Source organism: Parasteatoda tepidariorum, chromosome 9 (genome assembly GCF_982258835.1).
Source record: "Parasteatoda tepidariorum strain Cologne lab strain chromosome 9, Ptep-v5.0, whole genome shotgun sequence".
NCBI classification, from domain to species: domain Eukaryota; kingdom Metazoa; phylum Arthropoda; class Arachnida; order Araneae; family Theridiidae; genus Parasteatoda; species Parasteatoda tepidariorum.
The window spans coordinates 41,228,366-41,250,155 of record NC_141763.1 but is presented as its reverse complement, the minus strand read 5'-3'; the positions used below and the strand labels follow the sequence as shown (position 1 = coordinate 41,250,155).

Sequence of the window (21,790 nt, the reverse complement as noted above, 5' to 3'; positions counted from 1 at the left end):
TTTATTTTTTTTTCCTCCCACAGTTTTATCTTTTTTAGCTGATATGAATATTTGGTCTTTCAGTTTCCTATACACTAAATTTACCTTTTAATAAAACATCCTAATATTTGAATTACGCATAACAAAAAACTTTATTTACCCTCAACCTCAAGTGTTATCAACTTAAAAAGAAAAAAAAAACTACTTAATTTAAATTCTCCTGATTTGTTGTTATTTCTAAGTGTTCCTATTTCTTCCCGATTTAAATATATCGTTAGGTTTTTTGCAATATTGACGATTATGATATAGTTACTTAATTTCATGGAGCTGCGATGCGTGAAATTGAACCTCAAAAATGCTTTTAATTACTCAACTGGTCTTCGTAGTTGATTTCGCTTGTTTTATTTCTTTGAAGTAATTTTTAATTTTAATGGTCAAGAACGATTTTGATTTATTTATTTTACTTTTACTTTAATTAATCTCTTTTTCATAGAAATTTTTTTTCTTCTCCTCTAAAGCGTTGTTAATGATATAATTTTTAATTCTTAAAATGTTTTTTCCCCTCTATATCTAATATATTGATAATACATAGTTAGATTAAATCAGACGCTTCCCTGACAACAATTTTGACCAATTGGCTCAATATGGCTTCGATATGAACATGCACGGAGGGACCACTATTGGGATGTCTTGATTTTTTAATATAGGGCCAATATCGGCCTTTATGGGGCCTATATCGGATGAATCTGCCAATTCTACATAGGACCGATATTGGTTTTAAAGTGACTAAAATATCGGACAATTCTATGTAGGGTCAATATCGGAAAATCTTTCCTGTCCCCTTTAAACCCTTAAGATTCGTGAATATTGGTCCGATGAAGGCTCAAGTTATTTTGCTATTAGGGTTGCTATTATTTTAGATCGTTTTATAAAGTAAGGGCAAGTATTTGGTTGCCATATTTATGGGGTTATTTGCGTAGGATGGTTTAGTGCCTAATCGATCACCGAATCTGTTTATTAAATAACCACTCTTTATGTCTGGTATGGTCTCTATATGTATGAATATATGTTTTATAGGGTCAGTATTGAAGAAGAAAAAATGTAAAATTGGATATTCCTCTTGTGGCCACTTTTTTAGAAATCTAAAATTTTAAACGATGAAAATAAAACTGTTGGTATTAAAAGAATGTAAGGCTTTTCTTTTCAAGCATTTCTTAAAATGTGATAAACATTGCAAGGTTTAATTCTGAAGGTTGGTAGGGCGCTGGACCCAATTCCAAGTGGCAGTGAGTTCGATCTGCGTCGGCCGAAGACTCTCTGTGTTGTAAATGGTGACTAGGGCACGTTAAATCTGTCGGGTCCCATAACAAATAAATAACTCTGGGGGTACTGAATTGAAGATTAATTACTCTCTGGTTTAGGTCAAAATTACTATCTGTTGATGTATGAATGGGTCCTAGCTTTAAAACGGGCTGTGACGTGTTTGTGGCTGATGAGTATTCTTTTCCATAGATGGCGCCACAGAAAAACAAGAAACGCAGCCTCTGTCTTAAATTCTCATGGTTTCACCAAGCAGGCTTGCTGGTATTAGCGAGTGGCATTAGAAAATACAACAATAATTGGTTTTATTCTTAAATGAAGAAAACTTTTAAGAAACAATGGTGAAATAAAATAATTTTCAGAATATTTTATTATATTTATAATTCTGTATTTATTTTTACAAAAAATGATTACAAAATGCATTTGGGGCGCATTTTCGACGAAAAAAAGTGGGGATTAGTTGTCGATTGACAAAAATTTTATCGCCTTTCGATACATTTAGTCGCACTGTGGCCGATAGTGACCGTTTATTTTGCACGATAGATTAATTATTATTTTAGGTTTCGAAATAATTAACATTATTGATCAGCAATGGCACAAATGAGATTATTTTTTTGTTTATTCAACTTTATTTTATTTAGTGGCTGCATTACCTTTTTTAATGCAACTGATTTTGAAATGTTATCTTTATATCTTATCACTCTGTTTAGAACCTTTTTAACTTCCGTTGCTTGATGGCCTTGAAAAGAACACGTTTCTGTCATTTGGTTTCCTCGTATGTTACCTTACCTAGGCACAAAAAAAGTCATGCCATCTAGCGTGGTGAGATTATGATATTTTAGATGACGACATACCGTCTCCTTTGTTTAAGTGCCCCAATCATCTCCGTCATCTTACTTTAGTCATTTACGTTTGAAATTTACTACAGTATACTATATAATTTAAGCGTAGACATTTTTCTTTTCTTTTGTTGATAACGATTTTTAGTATTTATGGGATTGCGTATTTTTTTTACGTCAATCTCTTTTTAAATATAGTTGAAAGTTATCTCAGTTATTTTTTTTTTCTTGGTTAAAATCTATTTTTATAACTGATTTCTTATATCGTTAAATAAACAAGCTGAAAAAAATCGCCATCATTTTATACATTTATGCAACATTTATCTTTATCTTATAGTATGATCTTTATCTTCCGCATCTGTAATAATTTATTGGATGCGTTAGCCAAATTGTTGTTTATGAGTTCTGAACTATTGAAACTTTAATAATATATCGATACTAAATACTTATCTTTTTTTCCCCACCATTCCTAAATCCAAAGGCATCTAATCAAAAGGTTTGCTGGTGCATCCAGACACATCCAAGGCCCGACGTAGCCCAATTGGGGCCCGGGGCAAAATTTCTTTGCCCCACCCCTCTTCTTCACTATTTCAGTAATGAAATGGAGGCATTTAAATTTTTCACCTCTTTATAAATAACAAGAAAATTTACTAGAATCTAAGACTATTAAGTCACCCCTTCCCCTCCAATGGCGGACAAAATGTAGTTTTGTCCATTTTATTGATTTTCTTTGACAATTCTATGTCCATCATGCCGAATACAGTTTTCTGATTGTTAACTTTGTCATCTAGCTGCGAAAAATTCATATCCTTGCTGACATTAGAGCGGAATTCAGCTAAAATCTCGCAGTTACGATGGCTCAATTAAACCAATCAAAAGCCTGTATTTTTTGTAAACATATCGCATTTTGCGGTATATAAAAATATAGGCTTTTGATTTGTCAAATTTGTCCATCGCAATTGCGAAAATTTAGCTGAATTCCGCCCTAGAAAGCGATGGATTCTCGAAATTTAGATTGCGTTCATACGATAAATTAATGAAGAAGCTGACATAAAAGTGACAGATTTTACACTGTATTGATATTTTGTTTAAATAAAGTTCATTAAAGGAGGAAATGTAAAATAAATTTTTTATTTGATTTGGGGGCCCCTTCTGATGTGGGGCAACTACCCCGTATGCCTCTGCCTTAGTCAAGCTCCGGACGCATCTGCGTGCTACTGACAGTTAGGCATGCAGCTGCATACTTTAAAACCTAACTATATAGTTATGATTGTTTTTTGTTTCCTCCCCCCCAACTTAAATTTCTTAAATTGGCGTATTTTAAAGGTCGAAGAGGGGGTGTATGCTCATGTCCCTTTATAATATCTGATTAAGTTTGTGTAAGATGAAATCTAATATTTCTTTCCATATTTTATTTTATTTCGTATGTCATCGTATGTATGCTTTCACATTTTTAAATTCTTCATACGTCTGTTCATTTCAATTTGATTTCCTTTTTCATTGAGAAAAACATCTGTTTTTTTTTTTTTTTAAATTTAAAAGTTTTTTTAATTATGAAGTAGGTTTTGCATTTTTTACTGAAAGTCTAAAGACTTGTTTGATTTATTTAAAATGTCTATTTTTATTAGTGTCTTTAAACTGAACTGAAGCCAGGTAACTAAAAAATGTTTTTAAATAACTACAAAAGACTACAATGTAAAAAACTGCAAGCAAAAATATTTTTCAAATATATTACTCGAATTCTTGTAAATGATTTATTTTTTTGTTTATATTTCATTTTTATTTATTTAATTTTTATTTATTTTTTAAATAAGTTTTAAGGCTGTTGTTCTCCAATGCTAAAATAGACACGAATTACGAAAGATTGCTGTAGAATGATTTGTTACTCGAAAAGTGGCTTGATGTTTGATTGGTCTTGTTTCGTTAAAAACGAACATTTAAAATTTAAAGATTAGATATTCCAAAGAATGTGCCATTTTCAGCATCGTTTATTTAAAAAGAAAAAAGAAATTATTTTTCTTAAATGAAAATTGCATTATTTTCAATGTAAATAAGACATCAATATATTTTTTAGGTAACAAACTGTGTATCAACAACTGTTTTCTACAATTTTCTTTTAATTTGAAGTGTCTTATATTTTTCTTCTGGAAATATAAGAAAGCAGAACTTCGTTTATATTGTAATATTTAAATAAAAATGATTTCATTTCGCTTTGACCTAGTTTTTAAATACTGCGAGTTAACTTGATGTGCTTAAGATCATTAATAATTCTTGGCGTAATTTAATTATTCAAACATGATAAATCGTGTGCTTTGTTGAACGTTTTGCAAACGATTTTCGTGACATCTAAGAAATCGAACTATATATTCTTCACAATATTTGCATGAACTTCAACCCCTTTTTTTATTTTATGACGTCATTTCAAACAGGTGCTAATGCTTATTTCTTATAACTCTTCCCGTAGTTTATATTATCTAGTTTGTGTCTTTTTTTTTTCCACCTGTGAAAGAAGTAGGTTACTAAAAAAACTTTTAATTGTCAATAGCTTATTTCGTGTTTTTCTTTTATATATTTTTATTTTCTTTTATAATTTATAAATTACTTTTCGTTATTTTATAGTTTTTTTTTCCTTCCTTTTTTTAAAAAACTTAATTCAGATAACTTCCGTTAGTAGGTTGCTTAAAATAACATTGAAATAATGGCTGTCAGGGCGTTGTAGTCTAGATTTTAATTGTTTGAATTTGTTAAATAGGTCGTGCTGAATGCATTACTTAATTTAAATGATATGATATCCTTAACGTTGAAGTGAATCGGTAATTTATCGAACAATCATCGTTCTTGAACTTTTAAAATTATAGGTTTTTGTGTTTGAATTCTCTGAAACTTTATGTGCGAAAATTAGTTCCTTATAACTTTAAAGAGGAGATCGTTACTTGCCACTTAGTAAATTTGATTGCAATTAATATGCTGTCAAATTTGATAAACGTTTATATTTTGAGATCAAGGGAATTTTTTCCAATTATTGATCATAGTTATATCTAGGGTGTTAATAATATTGGTAATCTCTATTATAAATATGAGGATTTAATTTGTATTTCCAATTTTGAAGAACACGATATTACAAATACTAACCTCGTATTAATTGTTACAATATCTAAAGTTTTAGATGTTTAATTTTTTGCGTAAAAATAATTATCATTGATTTCATGCAATATCACATCTCTTTTTTTTAATAGTTTTTTTTTTTCTCTTCTTAATTTTGCAGAACGTGTTTTTAAACATTCTGAAAATTATTGAATATAGGAAATGGGATTACTTTTTTAAAAATTAATTTTCTTCAAATTATAAACCTTTTTTAAAATTTTAAATACTTGGAAATAATGCACTGTTTGAAAAGTGCCCAAACTGTTTTATAGTTTTTAAGGCTTTTGCTGTGATATTAATTGCTGGTTTATTTTTTTGTCAACTGGTTTTAGTTAATTTTTCAACCATATTTTGTGGCAGTATTCGGTCATTTTTGCAATGTTATAAATTTGTGTATGTATTGGGAACCGGAAAAAAAAGAAACTCGTTTTATGACGTTAATAAAATAAAATAGACATTCCAAATGTTTTTTAATTGCATCTAGTCGATGATACAAAACAATATGTGTACACGTTTTTAAGTAAATCTTAGGACAATTAAACGAATTTTATTAATATATACTGAATTGAAATGTATGAATTTCAGTTCTTAAAAAAATAAATTTTGGTAAATTTTATTTAAATTTTCAGAATTTCGATGAAAATTTAAAAATAACTTTGCAAATTTATTCAAGCATTATACTTAACGCTCTGTAATTAATCTACAGGTCTGCTTTGACTTACAATCACGGTCTTAAATTCCCCAAAAGTTAATAAGAACTAATTTCTACTTCCGTTGTTTATATCAGATCTTTAATATTCTGAATAATTAAAAATGTAATCTGAAATTTAATTATTGCTGCTTAATAATATTTCCCCCCTTCCTATTAAGAATAACGTTATTGAACAAAAGTTATTTATTGTTTTTTAACATTTCTGTTAATATAAATTTGTTTAATTAAATACATTTGTCTAAAATTCTATTTCTTATGTGCTGATTGTCATGTTGATTTAAAAACTTACTGTATTTTCATTTATTTATTTATTTTCCAGAGCTGACATAGCCTTGATTGGCCTTGCAGTTATGGGTCAAAATCTTATACTCAATATGAACGATCATGGCTTTGTAGTAAGTACTACTGTAAAATGCAATTATGAAATTTTTTTTTTAATTATGAATAGTCTGTTTTTTAATGTACAGTGTTTGTTCCTCCAGAAATAGAAAAAAATTCAACTTTCTATTTTTAAAATAAATTCATGTATTTAAATGATACGATAACCCAGATCAATTGATTTTTTTACCTTCTATGCAATTAATTGGCAAAATATTTGCAAAAATTTAAGTTATGAATATACCTCATGAACGGTAAACAGTATCAAACAAGATCGAGTATATTCTTAATATGTCAATCTATTAGTAGCCACCAATCCTAATTTTTCTGTTCTGTTTTGTAGTGATAATCGAAAGATTTCACTTATCGATCAAGCAATTTTTTAAAATTTAAATTAATGATTTTAATGAAAATTGGAAACATTTGTTAACACTTGGGGACCGTTCACTAGCATTCATTGTTTCAAACTTTTTGGGAGTTCAGCCATTTTATGAAAACGGAACACAGTGGCGAAGTTCACATAGTACACTTATTTATTATTTTCAGCAAATGCAATAACAAATATTGTAAAGTGAAGTTTTGTAGTTCCGCAATGATTAATTTTCCTTCGATTTTTTAATACAGTAATCGTATCATAAAATTTTTAAAATCATCCATTAAATTACTTACAATTCCATTAAATAAATTTTTTGTAAAATCATCCATTAAATTACTTACAAAAATGTTAATCGGCATATTCTGTGAAGAAATTTTTTTTTAATGTTTTCGGCGCAAGCACAGCAGGAAAAGATTACTTTAAATACTCATATCTTGCGTAATTTTTAAAGAATTGCTTTCAAATTTTTTTATTATTAATTAAAAATTACTCTAAAATTTTTTTAAAATTTCATTGTATATTTCTGCAGTTATAGTAAGAAAACGTTAGTCAAAAAAATTAGTTTATTAATAGAAATGTCCATATTTCTATAAATATTTAAGCTAGGGTTATAAAATTTTGTACAGTTATTTCATTTGATTGCCAACGTAATTGACATGAGTCATCACTGCTTTTTTTGACATAGGTTGCTCAAAAGCATTCTTTTTCATTCATAATTTATTGCTGGACCCTCAAACCTCAGAAAGTCTTAAACTTTATTGATGTGTATGAGAAATTGCCTGACTTAAACGCTTTGAAAGTTTTAAAATAGTTCTCTAAGTATTTTTTGAGAATTATGAAAATATGAGAGTTTCCATTATTTTGCTAAATCTCTGTATATATACAGGGTGCGTAGAGTTTTTAAAAAGTACTTAAAAGTGTTTATTTTCAACTTTCGTAATTTAAAAGCCCTTAAAGGTGTTTTTTTCATTGGGTGTTTTTAAAAAGTGCTTAATTTTCCCTTTTCGAAAATGAGATTTTTTTTTCTTTACCATGTGGATTTTTGCCATGTACTATGCAAAAGCATGGTTTTCACATTGTTCTATTCAAAATTTTCACAATTCATTCAACCTCAATGCATTTCGGCTTACCTTTGGTTCATAGTGCATGAAAGCTCCAATCATATTACAAACATGTTTGATGAAACACTTAGTCCGCATGTGCGTCTACTGAGCTGAGTTCAGTGAGATTATTGCACTTTAATGTGCAACTCTGCTGCATTTTTCACCCTCTGATATCAAACCGAAAAACCTCTCTATCATTTTATAATGGCTAATATAATCAAGAAAAGAGCTCTTTGTCAGAAACTAGTTATTTTATTATGATCACGTAAAGTCTTTGAAAATTGTTTTGCATTTTGTTGACGTATATAGTGCTTGAAAATGTTTTTTGAGTGCTTAAAAAGTACTTAAAAGGTGCTTATTTTTTATTATAATATTTGGTTATGCACCCTGATATAGTACTATTTCAAAAAAATTTCTGATTTTCTTTAAAATTTTATCCTGATTTAGCTTTCTATAAAACCTTTTAAATGTAGCTTTATTTATTATTATTTTGTTTTTCTATTAATCTGTTCTGTTCAGAAATATTTTATGTTCCTGAAGAGAATGGCATTCTATTTAATACTTGCCTTATTATTATGCATTATCAATTCCAAAAATCTACTTCAAGTATTTTTAATAAATCTGATTTTCTTGAGATTTTTTATGACTTTCCTCCAACTGTTTTATCAAAAAAAATATTTTTTTGTTTCAAAAATCTAGTATGAACATTCTCAAAAAACTTTTTTTTTTCCTGCATCATAGGCTTTGTCAGTAATAATTTTTTAATGTACATTGTCATTGTGTATTTATTTTATTGTAGGTTTGTGCCTATAATCGAACTGTTGATAAAGTTGAAAAGTTTTTGAATAATGAAGCCAAAGGAACAAAAGTGATTGGTGCTCGTTCTATTGAAGAAATGGTTGCAAAACTAAAAAAGCCAAGAAGAATTATGCTTCTTGTCAAAGGTAATTGAAATAAAAATTCCTTGTTTTCTGTAAACAATATCTATCATGACTGCACATTCTTTTTTTTTTTCTGCATGCAAATTTTTTTCACTTTAAGAAACTATGTACAAATACAGTTTGAGATACATATTAATAAAAAATAGCTAGAACTTTATTATCTCTACTGGACTGGCATATTTTAATATTTTAGGACAGTTTTACCCTACAGGTTTGTTTTCCTTTTTTAAATAATTAATTTATTATTTTTTGATCTTTAAATAGCTTTTATACTAAATAAATATGTGTATATTTCGGTTTAATATGACATGAATTTTTAAATTGAAAAAGGAATATTTAGTTCATTTGTTACATTAATGTAAATAGTATGTTACTTTCTCAAAGTGCTTCTATTTCTCAATTTAAATCACTGTATTTAGATATTTTAAAACATCAATAATTGCTGCAAAATTTTCTATCTTATTTATTATTAACAGTTATACTATTTTTTGAAATACATGTTAATTGTAAACTCATTCTCACAATTACCATAACAATTAAATATTCAAAATTTTTACTTATTAATAAATTAAAAATGGTAATAATATAAATATTAACTAAAAGTTCTTAAAATACCGTACACAAAGAAATAAAACAATGAATTTAAAAAAGAACAAGCCTTCTCTCATCAAGCAATTAGGCAAATTTAATAACTGTCTCATTCTCCTTGAAACACCTGTTTTCACTTTGCTGTTTTTAGTGTTAAAGTTTTCCACCAGTCTTGATTCTTTGACATAATAGTCTGTCCTCATTTCATAAAAGTGCCCTCTCACAATTATTTTTATTTTGTTTTCCACAGCCGGTGATGCAGTTGATGCATTTATCAAACAACTAGTTCCCTTACTTGAGCCTGGTGATATTATTATTGATGGCGGAAACTCAGAATATACAGACTCTACCAGACGCTGCAAGTTTCTCAAAGAAAAAGGTTTACTCTTTGTTGGCTCTGGTGTTAGTGGCGGAGAAGATGGTGCTAGATATGGACCTTCATTAATGCCTGGCGGCGCAATAGAAGCTTGGTACTTTTATTTATTATTCTTTAATGTGCAGTCAATATGCATGCATCTTTTCAATTCAATGTGTATGTTCAAAACTTTTATCAGTGACTAATAATTGGTAAATTTATCAAGCTTTATGTGCAAGTAATACATACAATTCAAATTTGAGTAAATTATTATGCAGACATTAAATAACATTTTCATAAATGTTAATCTGTTAAAAAATTAGCTTAATTTTTAAAATTAATATTATTCTTTCTTTTTAAGTAAAGTGCATATTAAAATGTGTTTATCTTATGAACTAATTTTTTACTTAGTAAAAATATGACCACCGAAGCCGACATCTTCAGGGGGTACGGGCCCCGGTGGCCATAAAACAAAACCTTTTTCTATTGAGAGAGAGGGCAAATGCCTAAATTAACTCCCTCAGTACCCCGAAGGTTTTGTAGAAATCCAGGAAAAAAAACATGAAATACATAGAACCAATTCAGAAAAGAAACTCAAACAAAATCATCAGAAAATAAAAACCAGGTCAAACAGCGATTTCACAAGCAAATTCAATTTAGAATTAAATATTTTGTATTCTTTTACTGTTTGTTTTTGTGTGTAATAAACACAGTCGTTTTTTCATTATTTGAAATTTATTATTTTAATTGAGATTTAATGATTTCAAATTTCATCTAAAATTATATAGATTATTGTTAATAAAATAGTTAAAGGCAGAAACTCATTTATTTTGATTAAATTAATATTATTTTTAATCAAAATAATTGAGTTTCTTTTATTGGTAATCTAACTTTTGAATTATAAATGAAAACTGGGATCACATTTGAATTTTTAACCTCATTTTGTGAAACTGAAAATCCAAGAAATTCTTTCAAATTATGTGTATAGGGTTTGGAAAATTAAACTTGACCTACTCAGAGGGCTGTGCAAGACGTTCTATAAAGCCTGAATAATATGAAATTTGAACTCTCAACCCTTGAGCTGATGCACTCTGTATTTTTTTGTACATAAAAGTTTTGTTGAGATTGTGGTCGTTTTATGCATTCTTAATAGATAAGCAAATGGCATGTTATCTTAAGTATATGAAAGAAAACTGTAGATATATTAAGCTGTCATTCATTAGCTGTAAACTAATAAATGAAAATGGGTGATTTGATATTTTTTAAGTATATAGACCTGTACTTGCTGAAATGTAACTTCCAAAACTTAAAGGCCACATTTAAAAAACTTAAAAAATGATAAAATACAAGAAGGAAATACATTTTGAGTTTAGTGATGAACTACAAGACGTCCCAAAAACATCTATATGGCATTTTACCATTCAGCAGTATTAACTAAAGGTGAATTTCTTACTAATTTTTTCTTAAATATTAATTATCTGTTTTAAATGTCTGTTTTTCAAAGTTCCAATATTTTTTCGTCCAAGCAAGGTCTTGGCTGTTTAATTTGTTAATCCTAAAAAGAATATTGAGAATTCTTTGCCCACTCCATAAGGCCCATACGCAAGTGTTGGAAGTCCCCCATTATGACAACACCCATCGTAGCTGTACAAGGAGACAATAAAGAATATTAAGATATCTTTTCAATTTATTCAATAATAACAATCACAAATAAATGCCTTAGAAAATTTGGATTATTTGCATTAGCATCATTATTTATAAAACCTGAATGGTTGAGTATTTTATTTGAAAAATTTGATTTAGCATGAAAAGCTCCATTAGCATTACAGACTAAATTCAATTTTATATCCATTAAAAAAAATTCCAGGTAATGATATGTTAAAAATTAGTTAACTTAAGTCATAGAAATTTAAATTTCAACTGAGCACTGAGTTTTGCGAAACTAGGATCAAAAATACACTTGGTGAAATCATTGAATAGTAATCTAATATTTTACAGGAAAAAAAAAAACTTAAAAAAAGAAAGTTAAGAATTGCATCTACCAACTTTTATATGAAATTTTTTATTTGATTAATAGTTAGTTTTAATGAACAGATAAATAAAAATTTAGGAATTCAAATATATCATTCATTTTTTTTCCATTATTATTGCAGGCCCCACATTAAAAATATTTTCCAAAGCATAGCTGCCAAAGTAGATGGAGAACCTTGTTGCGACTGGGTAAATAATAATTTAAATAGTTTTTAATATCTTCTTTTCCTTTAATGTTTTTTAATAAATGAAATCCCTTTTGTACTTTTTTTAGTGTTCATATGTGAGAGATTGGTGTAATGGTATATATTATTATAACCGAGGTTTGTTTCTCCATCAGTAGCCGCCAATATTCGTATAGTGGAATATATCTTAATTCATTATTGTTCGTATTGGCCGTTAATAAAAGTAAATGGATGAAACAAAATGAAAGTCTCCAGGAAATTAATATGAATCGTAAATATGAAAATCCAATTTATTAAACAATATTTCTTCAGAATGGCCATCATAAAAATTACCAATTATCAAAAATAAATCTCTTGAAGGGATCAAGGAAATATAACTTCCACATTTAGAAGTTTTTGTTAGCATTTCGTTACGATTGCATATATTTTTTAAACCGTTAGGATGACTGGGACAGGAGCGCCCAAAAGGGCACTCCTAGTCGCTTCAAATTTTGAATTCCCAGTGAATATAGTTATTCCCAACGGACATAGAAAGTATGGGTAGGAGATCCAAAATTGGCGATTTATCATAATATATCATAGCCAAAACAAAGCCAACCAGCATATCAATATGGGTTTAAAAGAATACCTTGGCGATCACGAGTCGCCAACAAATTTATGAGAATTATTACAACCATGCAACTGAAACATTTAGCGGTTGGAAATTTAGAATAAAAAGTTAGAAATAGATTTTTGTTTTCGATTAGTGGCGACAATGAACTAAACAGTCTGCCTAGTAATGAAATAAAAAAGTATCCGTTACATTGATCTAGAAGAGAAGAAATAAATATTTTATGTTCGTTTTAAAAGATTAAGTTTGTGATTTATTTTAAATATAATTCTATTAATAAAAAATCAGCTTAAGTAATGAAAGATATTTTAAAAGGATAGAAAATAAATATGTAATGCCAATTGTGGCATCACAATTATGTATTAAAATGTTTTTAAATTCATTTTAAAATGAGTATTTTATTTTAATGTATTATTAAATCAGGTTTGTTATTTTTGCTATACTTATATCAAAAAACATGATGCAAAAAATAACAAATTATTTCACATGTTCATTGTTTTTGTTTAATGTTTCAGTTTAAGCTTGCAAAAATGACCTTAGCATACTTGCAGTTCTTTAAACTTTTTCACAGCATTTATATCAGTCTATTTATGTCAGTGTTATCAAAATTTTTAATAACTACCTTTTATTTACTTGATTAAAAACTTCATTTGCTTCAAAAATATGCAAATTGGAAAAAATATTCGACATGTTTCAAGCGCTCAAAAATAGGCACCAATTTACAAGACTTGTCAAATGTGAATAAGAAGAAGAAAATATAGAAATCGGAAATGTTTTTTACAATTTCTATATTTTTGTAGTGAATGAAGTTTTTAATCAGTAATCTCTTACAATTTCAGTTTCTGGAGATTATTTATTTATTACCTTTTACTTATTTTCATTTGTTAATGAGGGGAAATTTAAACAGTTTAGATCAGTGGTCACTAATATTGTGAACTATCTGAGCCATTGTACTGTTTTTAATTATTATAAAGTATTAGACTGTGAGCTAATACTTCACATAATCAAAAAATTCAACGAGTTTTTTTTATAAAAACTCTTATATTTGCTATCAGCTCAGTGGAGAAATCAATATCCAACCTAAGCATCTATGCAATCTAAGGAAAATGTCACGGTGAGGCTGCTCTCTTTAGCTTTGTATTTTTAAATGTAGAATTGAATTAACATAAATGAAGGATGTAAACTAATAACATTTTTTTTACTTAATTGGTTTATTTTTACATAGGTAGGAGATGAAGGTTCTGGTCATTTTGTAAAAATGGTTCATAATGGTATAGAATATGGTGATATGCAACTTATTTGTGAAGCTTACCATTTGTTGAAAGATGCCCTTCGTCTTGACCATGATGAAATGAGTAAAGTATGTTTCATTTTGCTTTGCTCAATTTTCTCTTTTGTTCCATTAAAAATTTAACTGTTAATGTTTTTATCATTATTTACTTATTAAATTGTAATAAATAAATAATGATGTCCTTCTAAATTGACTTTTCCTGTGAAAATTACTTATTAAAAATTTTTAAGGAAGACACTATAAATATAATATGTTCAAAGGCCTTATCTATTAATATAGAAGTTCTTTTATTTATGTATTTAGTGTTTGGTAATTTAAGTTATAATAGAAACTTGATAGAGAACTAGGTGACTGATTCGAGTTTCACTTAGTAAGCCATTTTTATTCTTCTTTCCCTTTTAATTCTGTAACTTATTTGTAGCTCTGGAAAATTTGTAAAAAAATTTCCTGTCCTAGCACATCTCCATTGAAAAAAAATGTCGGAAATCGGTTTTCAGTGCTGGAAAGCTAACATTGAAACTAAATTTGATGTTTTTAGTTAAAGGCTCAATATCCAAAACAGTGTGCCAGAATGCATTAAAATAAAATACAAGCTTATTTATCATCACTTTATTTCACCTATTAAATATTTTGTTGCTAATAAAAAATGGTAAAATTTAGCTGAAAAGTTTATAAAAAAATCTTTGCATTATTTATTTATTCCTTTTTTGTAGCTGTCTCATTTTTTCCCTGTGTTATTAATGGTAGTGTTTTAAAATATTTATCTGTTTTTACCTCCTTTAATAAAAGTTTTAAGCTTGTTTGAAACGATTTAGAATTTTAAATAATTTTTTACACAAAATTGAGTTATATTTGCACTATAATCAATTTTTTTTTTTTAAAAATCATTTATTGTCCATTATTACATTTATTAGCATGAGAAAATCTTTTTGTATCTCCATGGATTTAATAAATTAAAAAAATATTAATGAAAAATATTGACTTTATATTAATAAACTACATAAATATGAAAAATTATTTATATAGTTATAAATTAGAGTATAAAATATATTGCATAGTATAAATTATACAGTTTTTATGAGTTTTGTAGACAGCAGTTTGATAGGGGGGGGGGTTTGGCCGCTGAAAATCAATTTAGCATTCTTTATTTTTTCATCTTTCTCTTTAATGAGTTTTAACAAGTATTCCTCCTTTTTATTACTAGGCCGGATAATATAGAACCGGGTAGTTGAGAGCTTACTGTACGTTTGACTAGTTGCCTTTAAGTACTGTGTTATGTTATTTTATTTAAATTAACTAATATAAACATGTGTAGTTTTTAGTTACTTACTCATTACAATTTAAAAAAAGTATTTAATGTCTGCAGATTCTATTTACTAGTTCTTATTTAAATATATAAATAATGAAGTAATATCAATAATTAGTCTAAAATTTACCTATTCATTATTATTAGAAACTTGAATTATCAACTTACAAAACGTTTTATGAGGATCATAATATTCATCTTAAGTGATTTTAGTTATACTGTAGAGTAATTGATTTTAATTGACTTTTTTTTTTCTTCAGATATTTACAGAGTGGAACAAAGGTGAATTGGACTCTTTCTTAATTGAAATCACGAGTGATATCCTAAAATTTAAGAAAGACGGGGAACCATTAGTTACTAAAATAAGAGATTCTGCTGGCCAGGTGAGGTTTTTCTCTATCTATATAACAAAATTTTTTGAATATTTTTTTTTCATTTTTGAATTTACAAATACTTTAGGAAATTACAGTAATTGTTATTAATCATTGTTTAAACATTGGTTGTTTTCTTACATTTAATTACACGTTAAATGAAAAATTTTATTTATGACAGGATACGAGATAAAACTCATATTGACTTTTCAAGTATCCGCATTTGAAAAATCTACATTTATGTAAAATATACATTATAACAATGTATGTAACTGATCTCAACAAATTTTTTTCTTTTTTTCAAAATTTACTGCAAGTTTATAATTGCTTCAAAGACAATGGTGCTAAAATAATTTGAAACGTTTCTAAAGCCAAAATTTAAATGACATAGGAATTTTAGGAATTTTTTTTAGTCTTGAACTATAAAAAAGTTTAGCATATATTTAAAATTCCTAATTTGTGAAAATAAAAAACTTAATTGTATCAATTTCAAAAGTAATTTATTTTTTGCATTGTTCATAAAATGTTTATAATATATATATATATATATATATATATATATATATATAAAGGGGCATTTTTTCCCCTTTTCATGACTTTGTGCTTCATTCTTAAGTTTTTTTGTAAAAAAGTTAAATTTCACTATATTTAAATTAAAGTGTTGTAAAAATTGACCTTGTATCCATATTTTGGTTGCAATTAGGGTTGTCATGCAAATAATCCCTATGATACATTTCTTAAAAAAACATTAAAGAAAATAAAATAAAAATTTTAAAAAAAGGGAGAAACTAAATTGACTTTTGATTGAAAACAATCAATAATAAAAAAGACAACTAGTAAATAAACAACAAGTAAGTTTTTACTTTTTAAAATAACCACAGATTTCTCTATACAAGTATTTTTTTTTTCCGTTTTAGCTATTCCAATTTTGAAAATTAAAGTGGAATAAAAGATTAATGTATCACTTTTATCAATATGAAGTTGTAGTTTTTAAATGGATTTACTGATTATTCAAATGTCTGTTTACTCATTTAACTATCATTAAAATAAACAATCCTTAATTGACTTGCTATTTATTTAGCTATTTTGAAGACTAAATTGCTAAAAAGTCACTTTTCAATAGAAAATATGTAAAATCTGCCTGTGCTTTGAAATATTTATTATAATTTTGTTAAATTTATAATTTTTTTTCTTGCTATTTGTTCATCATAAGTACAATACTAGCTTGAAATATATATTTATCAAAAATATTGACTTCTTGTTTAACTGTACAGATTATGACTGCATTTTTATTTTAATATGTACATTCATAGTGCTAGAAAATGATTTATGTGTTTTAGAAATTTGAATTTTTTAAAACATTTCTAGATTTACACATTATAAGCTTGTACTAATGAATGTTTTATTTCTGTAGAAAAACTCATATTATTAACTGTAAGATAAAACTTTTTTTCAACTTCTTAATTATAAATTATTTTCATTGATTTTAATAAAACCATGTATATCTTTATCTAGAAAGGTACTGGTAAATGGACTGCCATTTCTGCCTTAGATTATGGTCAACCTGTAACATTAATAGGTGAGATAATTAACTTAGAATTCTATTTACCAAGTTTAAAATAATAATGCAATATGGAATGCAATATTACCTTAGAAATTATTTCAACTGTAATTTTATTAGTACTAAAATATGATGCTATGTTCATACAGAATTAACCAATGGAAGTATATTTGATCTATATTATAAAGTGTATTTAATTTTGTAATGGTGTATTTTACAAGAGAGCTTGGGATCTGTGAGTAAAATATTGCAAAATTTGGATATAGATTTTGAAATTAAGATTTTTTTTATTAGAATTAAGATTTTACTGTAGTTAAACTAGATGATTCCAAGAATGATTTGTTTCATTATTTGTTTTAAAAATTCGTGTAAATGCTTTTCAAACAAATATACTTTTTTTTAAGGTTAGTGTCTATTGAGTTTATGTTTTTATGAAACAACAAAATCAAATTTAAAGTTTAAAAAAGAATTATGAAAATGAAAGCAGTCTTCACTAATAAATCTTGTATAGTGCAATTTTATTTTTGTTTTACAAATTAGGTGAAGCAGTCTTTGCTAGATGTCTGTCATCCTTGAAAGATGAAAGGGTTAAAGCCAGCAAATATTTGAAAGGTCCAGCTGGAGTTAAATACCAAGGGAACAAAAAGGAATTTATTGAACACATACGAAAGGTAAATTTATTTAAATAAGTGGTAGAAACTGTTCTATAACTTTATAAATATTTTTAAATTATTATTACCTATATTTTTTTATTGGAGTGCTGAATTTACTTTTATTCTCTTATGTTATTTTATTTACTTATGGGTAAAACTAATATTTATATTGAATATCATAAAATATTCGATATCTTAATAACAATTAATTTTGAAGCATTTTTATAATGTATAAGTTTCTTTTAGAAGTGTAAAAAAAAAATTTGAATTTTTGACTAAGAATAAAAATTTAATTTTTATTTAAATTATGTTTGTAATAAAACTAATCATTAACCTAAGAAAAATAAGAGATAGTTTAAAATAACTATCGAAATACTGGAAAGAAATGTGTTAAATGTTTTTCTCTTAAGTGGTATATGAGCACTTGTGGATGAATAAAAACTAGTTAATGGTTGTTTTAATGTGACTAGATATTCTCATTCTACATCTAAAAATTATAAATTTGACAAAGTACGATTTCTGGATAAAGTACTTAAAAAAATTGACGCTGGGCAATTTTTTTAAATTGATCCAAACAAAATTTATCTTTCAATACTGGGTAGAAATAAGGAAATATAGTCACAATATCACAGGACCAGTAATTAAAAAATACTACTAGTCCGTCATTTTTATTGTTCTATTTATTTGTCTCTATTAAATTTTTCTTAAAAAAAGTTTATAAAGTAAATCTAAATGAAAAATATTACAAGAAAACATGCAATTCACACAGTTATGATAAAATAAGCAATTTTTACGAAATCAAGAGCAAAAATAAGAAAAAACAAAACAGCATACCATTCCTTTAGATCAATTGCTGGTCCAGGGGACCACTAATCATTATTTTACGGTGGTTCTCGTAAATTTTTAAGGGTCCCAAACTGACAGGTTGCCTTTGATTTTGAGCTTTGCATTAAATTTAGTATTAGAGATATTTATTATTTTTGCTTTCACTTTCAAAAATAACTGCTCATAAATAGAGGATATAATCAAAAATTGGTGAAATTATAAAAGAATCTTAGTTTTCTATTTACTTCACTTTAAGATAATCTTATGTATAGAAATTTCTTTTTTATATTCTAAAATTAAATTTTTATTAAAAAAATAAAAATATAAGAAAATTTTTGCATGCTTTTTGAGAATAAGGCATTGAGTGAATAGTTTACAGAATTATTATTAATTGAATTGCAATGAAAATGTGCTCAATTTATTTGTACAATAATAAAGCTTTTACTTCTCTAAATAATAACATTCTATCTCTCCTTTTTTTTCCCCCAACTAGGCTTTGTATGCGTCAAAAATAGTATCTTATGCACAAGGTTTCATGCTTCTTCGGGAAGCAGCAAAAGTATTTAATTGGAAATTAAATTATGGTGCCATCGCTTTGATGTGGAGAGGTGGCTGCATTATTAGGAGGTATTATAGTTTGTTTCATAATTTTATTTCACATGTATACAGTATTTAGATGTTTTTCCTTGTTATCATAAAATTAATTTTGACAGAGTTCCCATATTTCTTAAAAACTCTTTATTTTATTTTATTTTGAAAGTTAAATCCCTCTAAAAGTACTCAATGTTGATTTAAGGTTCATAGTTCTCAATTTCTTAAATCGTTAGTTTGAAACAATTTAGTAAAAAATTTTGAAACAAAGTTTTTATTAGCTAAACAGTACTGTTATGAATATCATCACATCAGTACTTCTTGTTACATAGGAAAGTCTTGTGTTTTTCGAGAAAAATCAGAATGTTTTTTCTCGCATACAATAACTGTATATTTGATGATTAACAACTAATATAGTATTTTCAAATGGACCTTTAAAATTAATTTTTTTAATTTTAAAGGTCTTTAATTTTTTTTATAAATGTCCTTAATTTATATATAGATAACAATGCTCCCTATTAAGCATGCACTTCGTTTATTTATTATATTTTTCTTTCTGTACAGAGCAGAAGAAATTACTAGAAATCATATAATGGCATCCTGTGAAACATGAAAAGCTGCCTTTATTTAAATGTAGAATTTTTTTGTTATGTTTTAATTTATTATTACATTTTCTTTTCTTTCTTTAACAGAAATTTATAAAATTTTAAATCAATAGCATTTTATTATACAGCATTCCTTGTTTTACCGTATAACAGAAATTTTTAGCTTGTAGATAAAATGATTGAATAACTGTAAAGAATAGGGATCAAAATGCTATGTATTAAAATATTCCCATATTTGCATTTGAATCTTTTTAAGGCATACTTGCCAGCTTGTATTGTTATTAAGGAAAATATAACTTAGTGGCCAAAACATTTGTTTTGAAACATAAAACTCTTGTTTTCCCAAGTTTAAAGAGAATTGTTTTATCGCAACAGATCAATAATACTCAATTAGATTGGGACAAAGCCTCTTATCTGTTTCCTTTTTAATCTAAATATTTTCCATGTTGCCAGGAAAGATGTTAAACCGTTAAACTATTACATAATGAGCTATGCTTTGTGCCTGTTTGAAGAAGGAAGAAGCCTCTTTACATGCTCCAGAACTGGCTTTTGTTTATATTCAGAGCAAATATTTACGTGTGGGCCTTAAGCTCAGTTAATTTCACCACAACACATAATGAAAAGTTTACTTGTGAATTCAAACATGTATGCAAGATCTTTTAGTTCCGCAGTATTGCTTCGAAGTGTTAGCGAAATAGATTTAAAAGATTCAACCTACTTTAATTGTTATTTACTGTCACTCTGAAAAATCTTCCCAAGTAACTATACAAATTGGCAACTATGCATTTATCGGGTCGCATTCATTTCATCGACAGACCATTTCATCGACACCACTTCCTCGACAGACCGTTTCATCGACTAGGTCATTTCGTCGACAGGCCGTTTCCTCGACAGGGTTGTTTCGTCGACAGGCCATTTCGTCGACAGGGTCATTTCGTCGACAAGTCATGTCGTCGACAGGGTAATTTCGTCGACAGGGTCATTTCGTCGACAAGTCATTTCGTCGACAGGGTCATTTCGTCGACAAGTGATTTCATCGACAGGGTCATTTCTTCGGCAATTGATTTCGTCGACAAGTGATTTCGACGACAGGGTCATTTCTTCGGCAATTGATTTCGTCGACAAGTGATTTCGTCGACAGGGTCTTTTCACTGACAGGGCCTTTTTCTCGACAGTGTCATTTCGTCGACAAGTCATTTTGTCGACAAGTGATTTCGTCGACAGGGTTATTTCTTCGGCAATTGATTTCGTCGACAAGGTCTTTTCATTGACAGGGTCATTTCCTCGACAGGGTCATTTCGTCGACAGGGTAGTTTTCTCGACAGGGTCATTTCGTCGACAATATTAAGAAAAGATTATTTTGTAGGCAAAGTCGTGCGTAATTTTGAAACTAGTCTTGTGATTTTTGGGTCGCTTTCATTTCATCGACAATCACTTCATCAACTAGGTCATTTCGTCGACATGCCGTTTCCTCGACAGGGTTGTTTCGTCGACAGGCCATTTCGTCGCAGGGTGATTTCGTCGACAAGGTAATTTCGTCGACAGGTTCATTTCGTCGACAGGTTCATTTCGTCGACAAGTGATTTCGTCGACAGGGTCTTTTCATTGACAGGGTCATTTAGTCGACAGGGTCATTTCGTCGACAGGGTCTTTTCACTGACAGGATCATTTCGTCGACAGGGTCATTTCGTCCAAAAATCATTTCATCGACAAATCATTTCGTCGACAGGGTCATTTCGTTGACAAGTCATTTCGTCGACCGGGTCATTTCGTCGACAAGTCATTTCGTTGACATGATCGTTTCCTAGACAGGGTCATTTCATCGACAAATCATTTCGTCGGCAGGGTAGCTTTGTCGACAGGGTCATTTCGTTGACAATATTAAGAAAAGATTGTTTTGTAGGCAAAGTCGTGCGTAATTTTGAAACTAGTCTTATGATTTTTTGGGTCGCATTCATTTCATCGACAATCACTTCATCGATAGGCCATTTCATCGACTAGGTCATTTCGTCGACATGCCGTTTCC

At 28.0% G+C, this 21,790-nt stretch overlaps 1 protein-coding gene across 6 annotated transcripts in view; it reads left to right on the top strand.

Moving 5' to 3' along the window:
* The window catches only part of Pgd (phosphogluconate dehydrogenase), a 47,321-nt gene that overhangs the window by 13,351 nt on the left and 12,180 nt on the right, over positions 1 to 21,790 (top strand). For all 6 annotated transcript variants that reach the window (XM_043049223.3, XM_043049224.3, XM_043049225.3 and 3 more), the window contains 9 exons: positions 6,314 to 6,389; positions 8,651 to 8,795; positions 9,631 to 9,850; positions 11,889 to 11,955; positions 13,787 to 13,921; positions 15,419 to 15,541; positions 17,045 to 17,108; positions 17,631 to 17,761; positions 19,062 to 19,195. In XM_043049223.3, the coding sequence (XP_042905157.1) occupies positions 6,314 to 6,389; positions 8,651 to 8,795; positions 9,631 to 9,850; positions 11,889 to 11,955; positions 13,787 to 13,921; positions 15,419 to 15,541; positions 17,045 to 17,108; positions 17,631 to 17,761; positions 19,062 to 19,195 (1,095 nt within the window). The remainder of the gene's footprint in view (positions 1 to 6,313; positions 6,390 to 8,650; positions 8,796 to 9,630; positions 9,851 to 11,888; positions 11,956 to 13,786; positions 13,922 to 15,418; positions 15,542 to 17,044; positions 17,109 to 17,630; positions 17,762 to 19,061; positions 19,196 to 21,790) is intronic.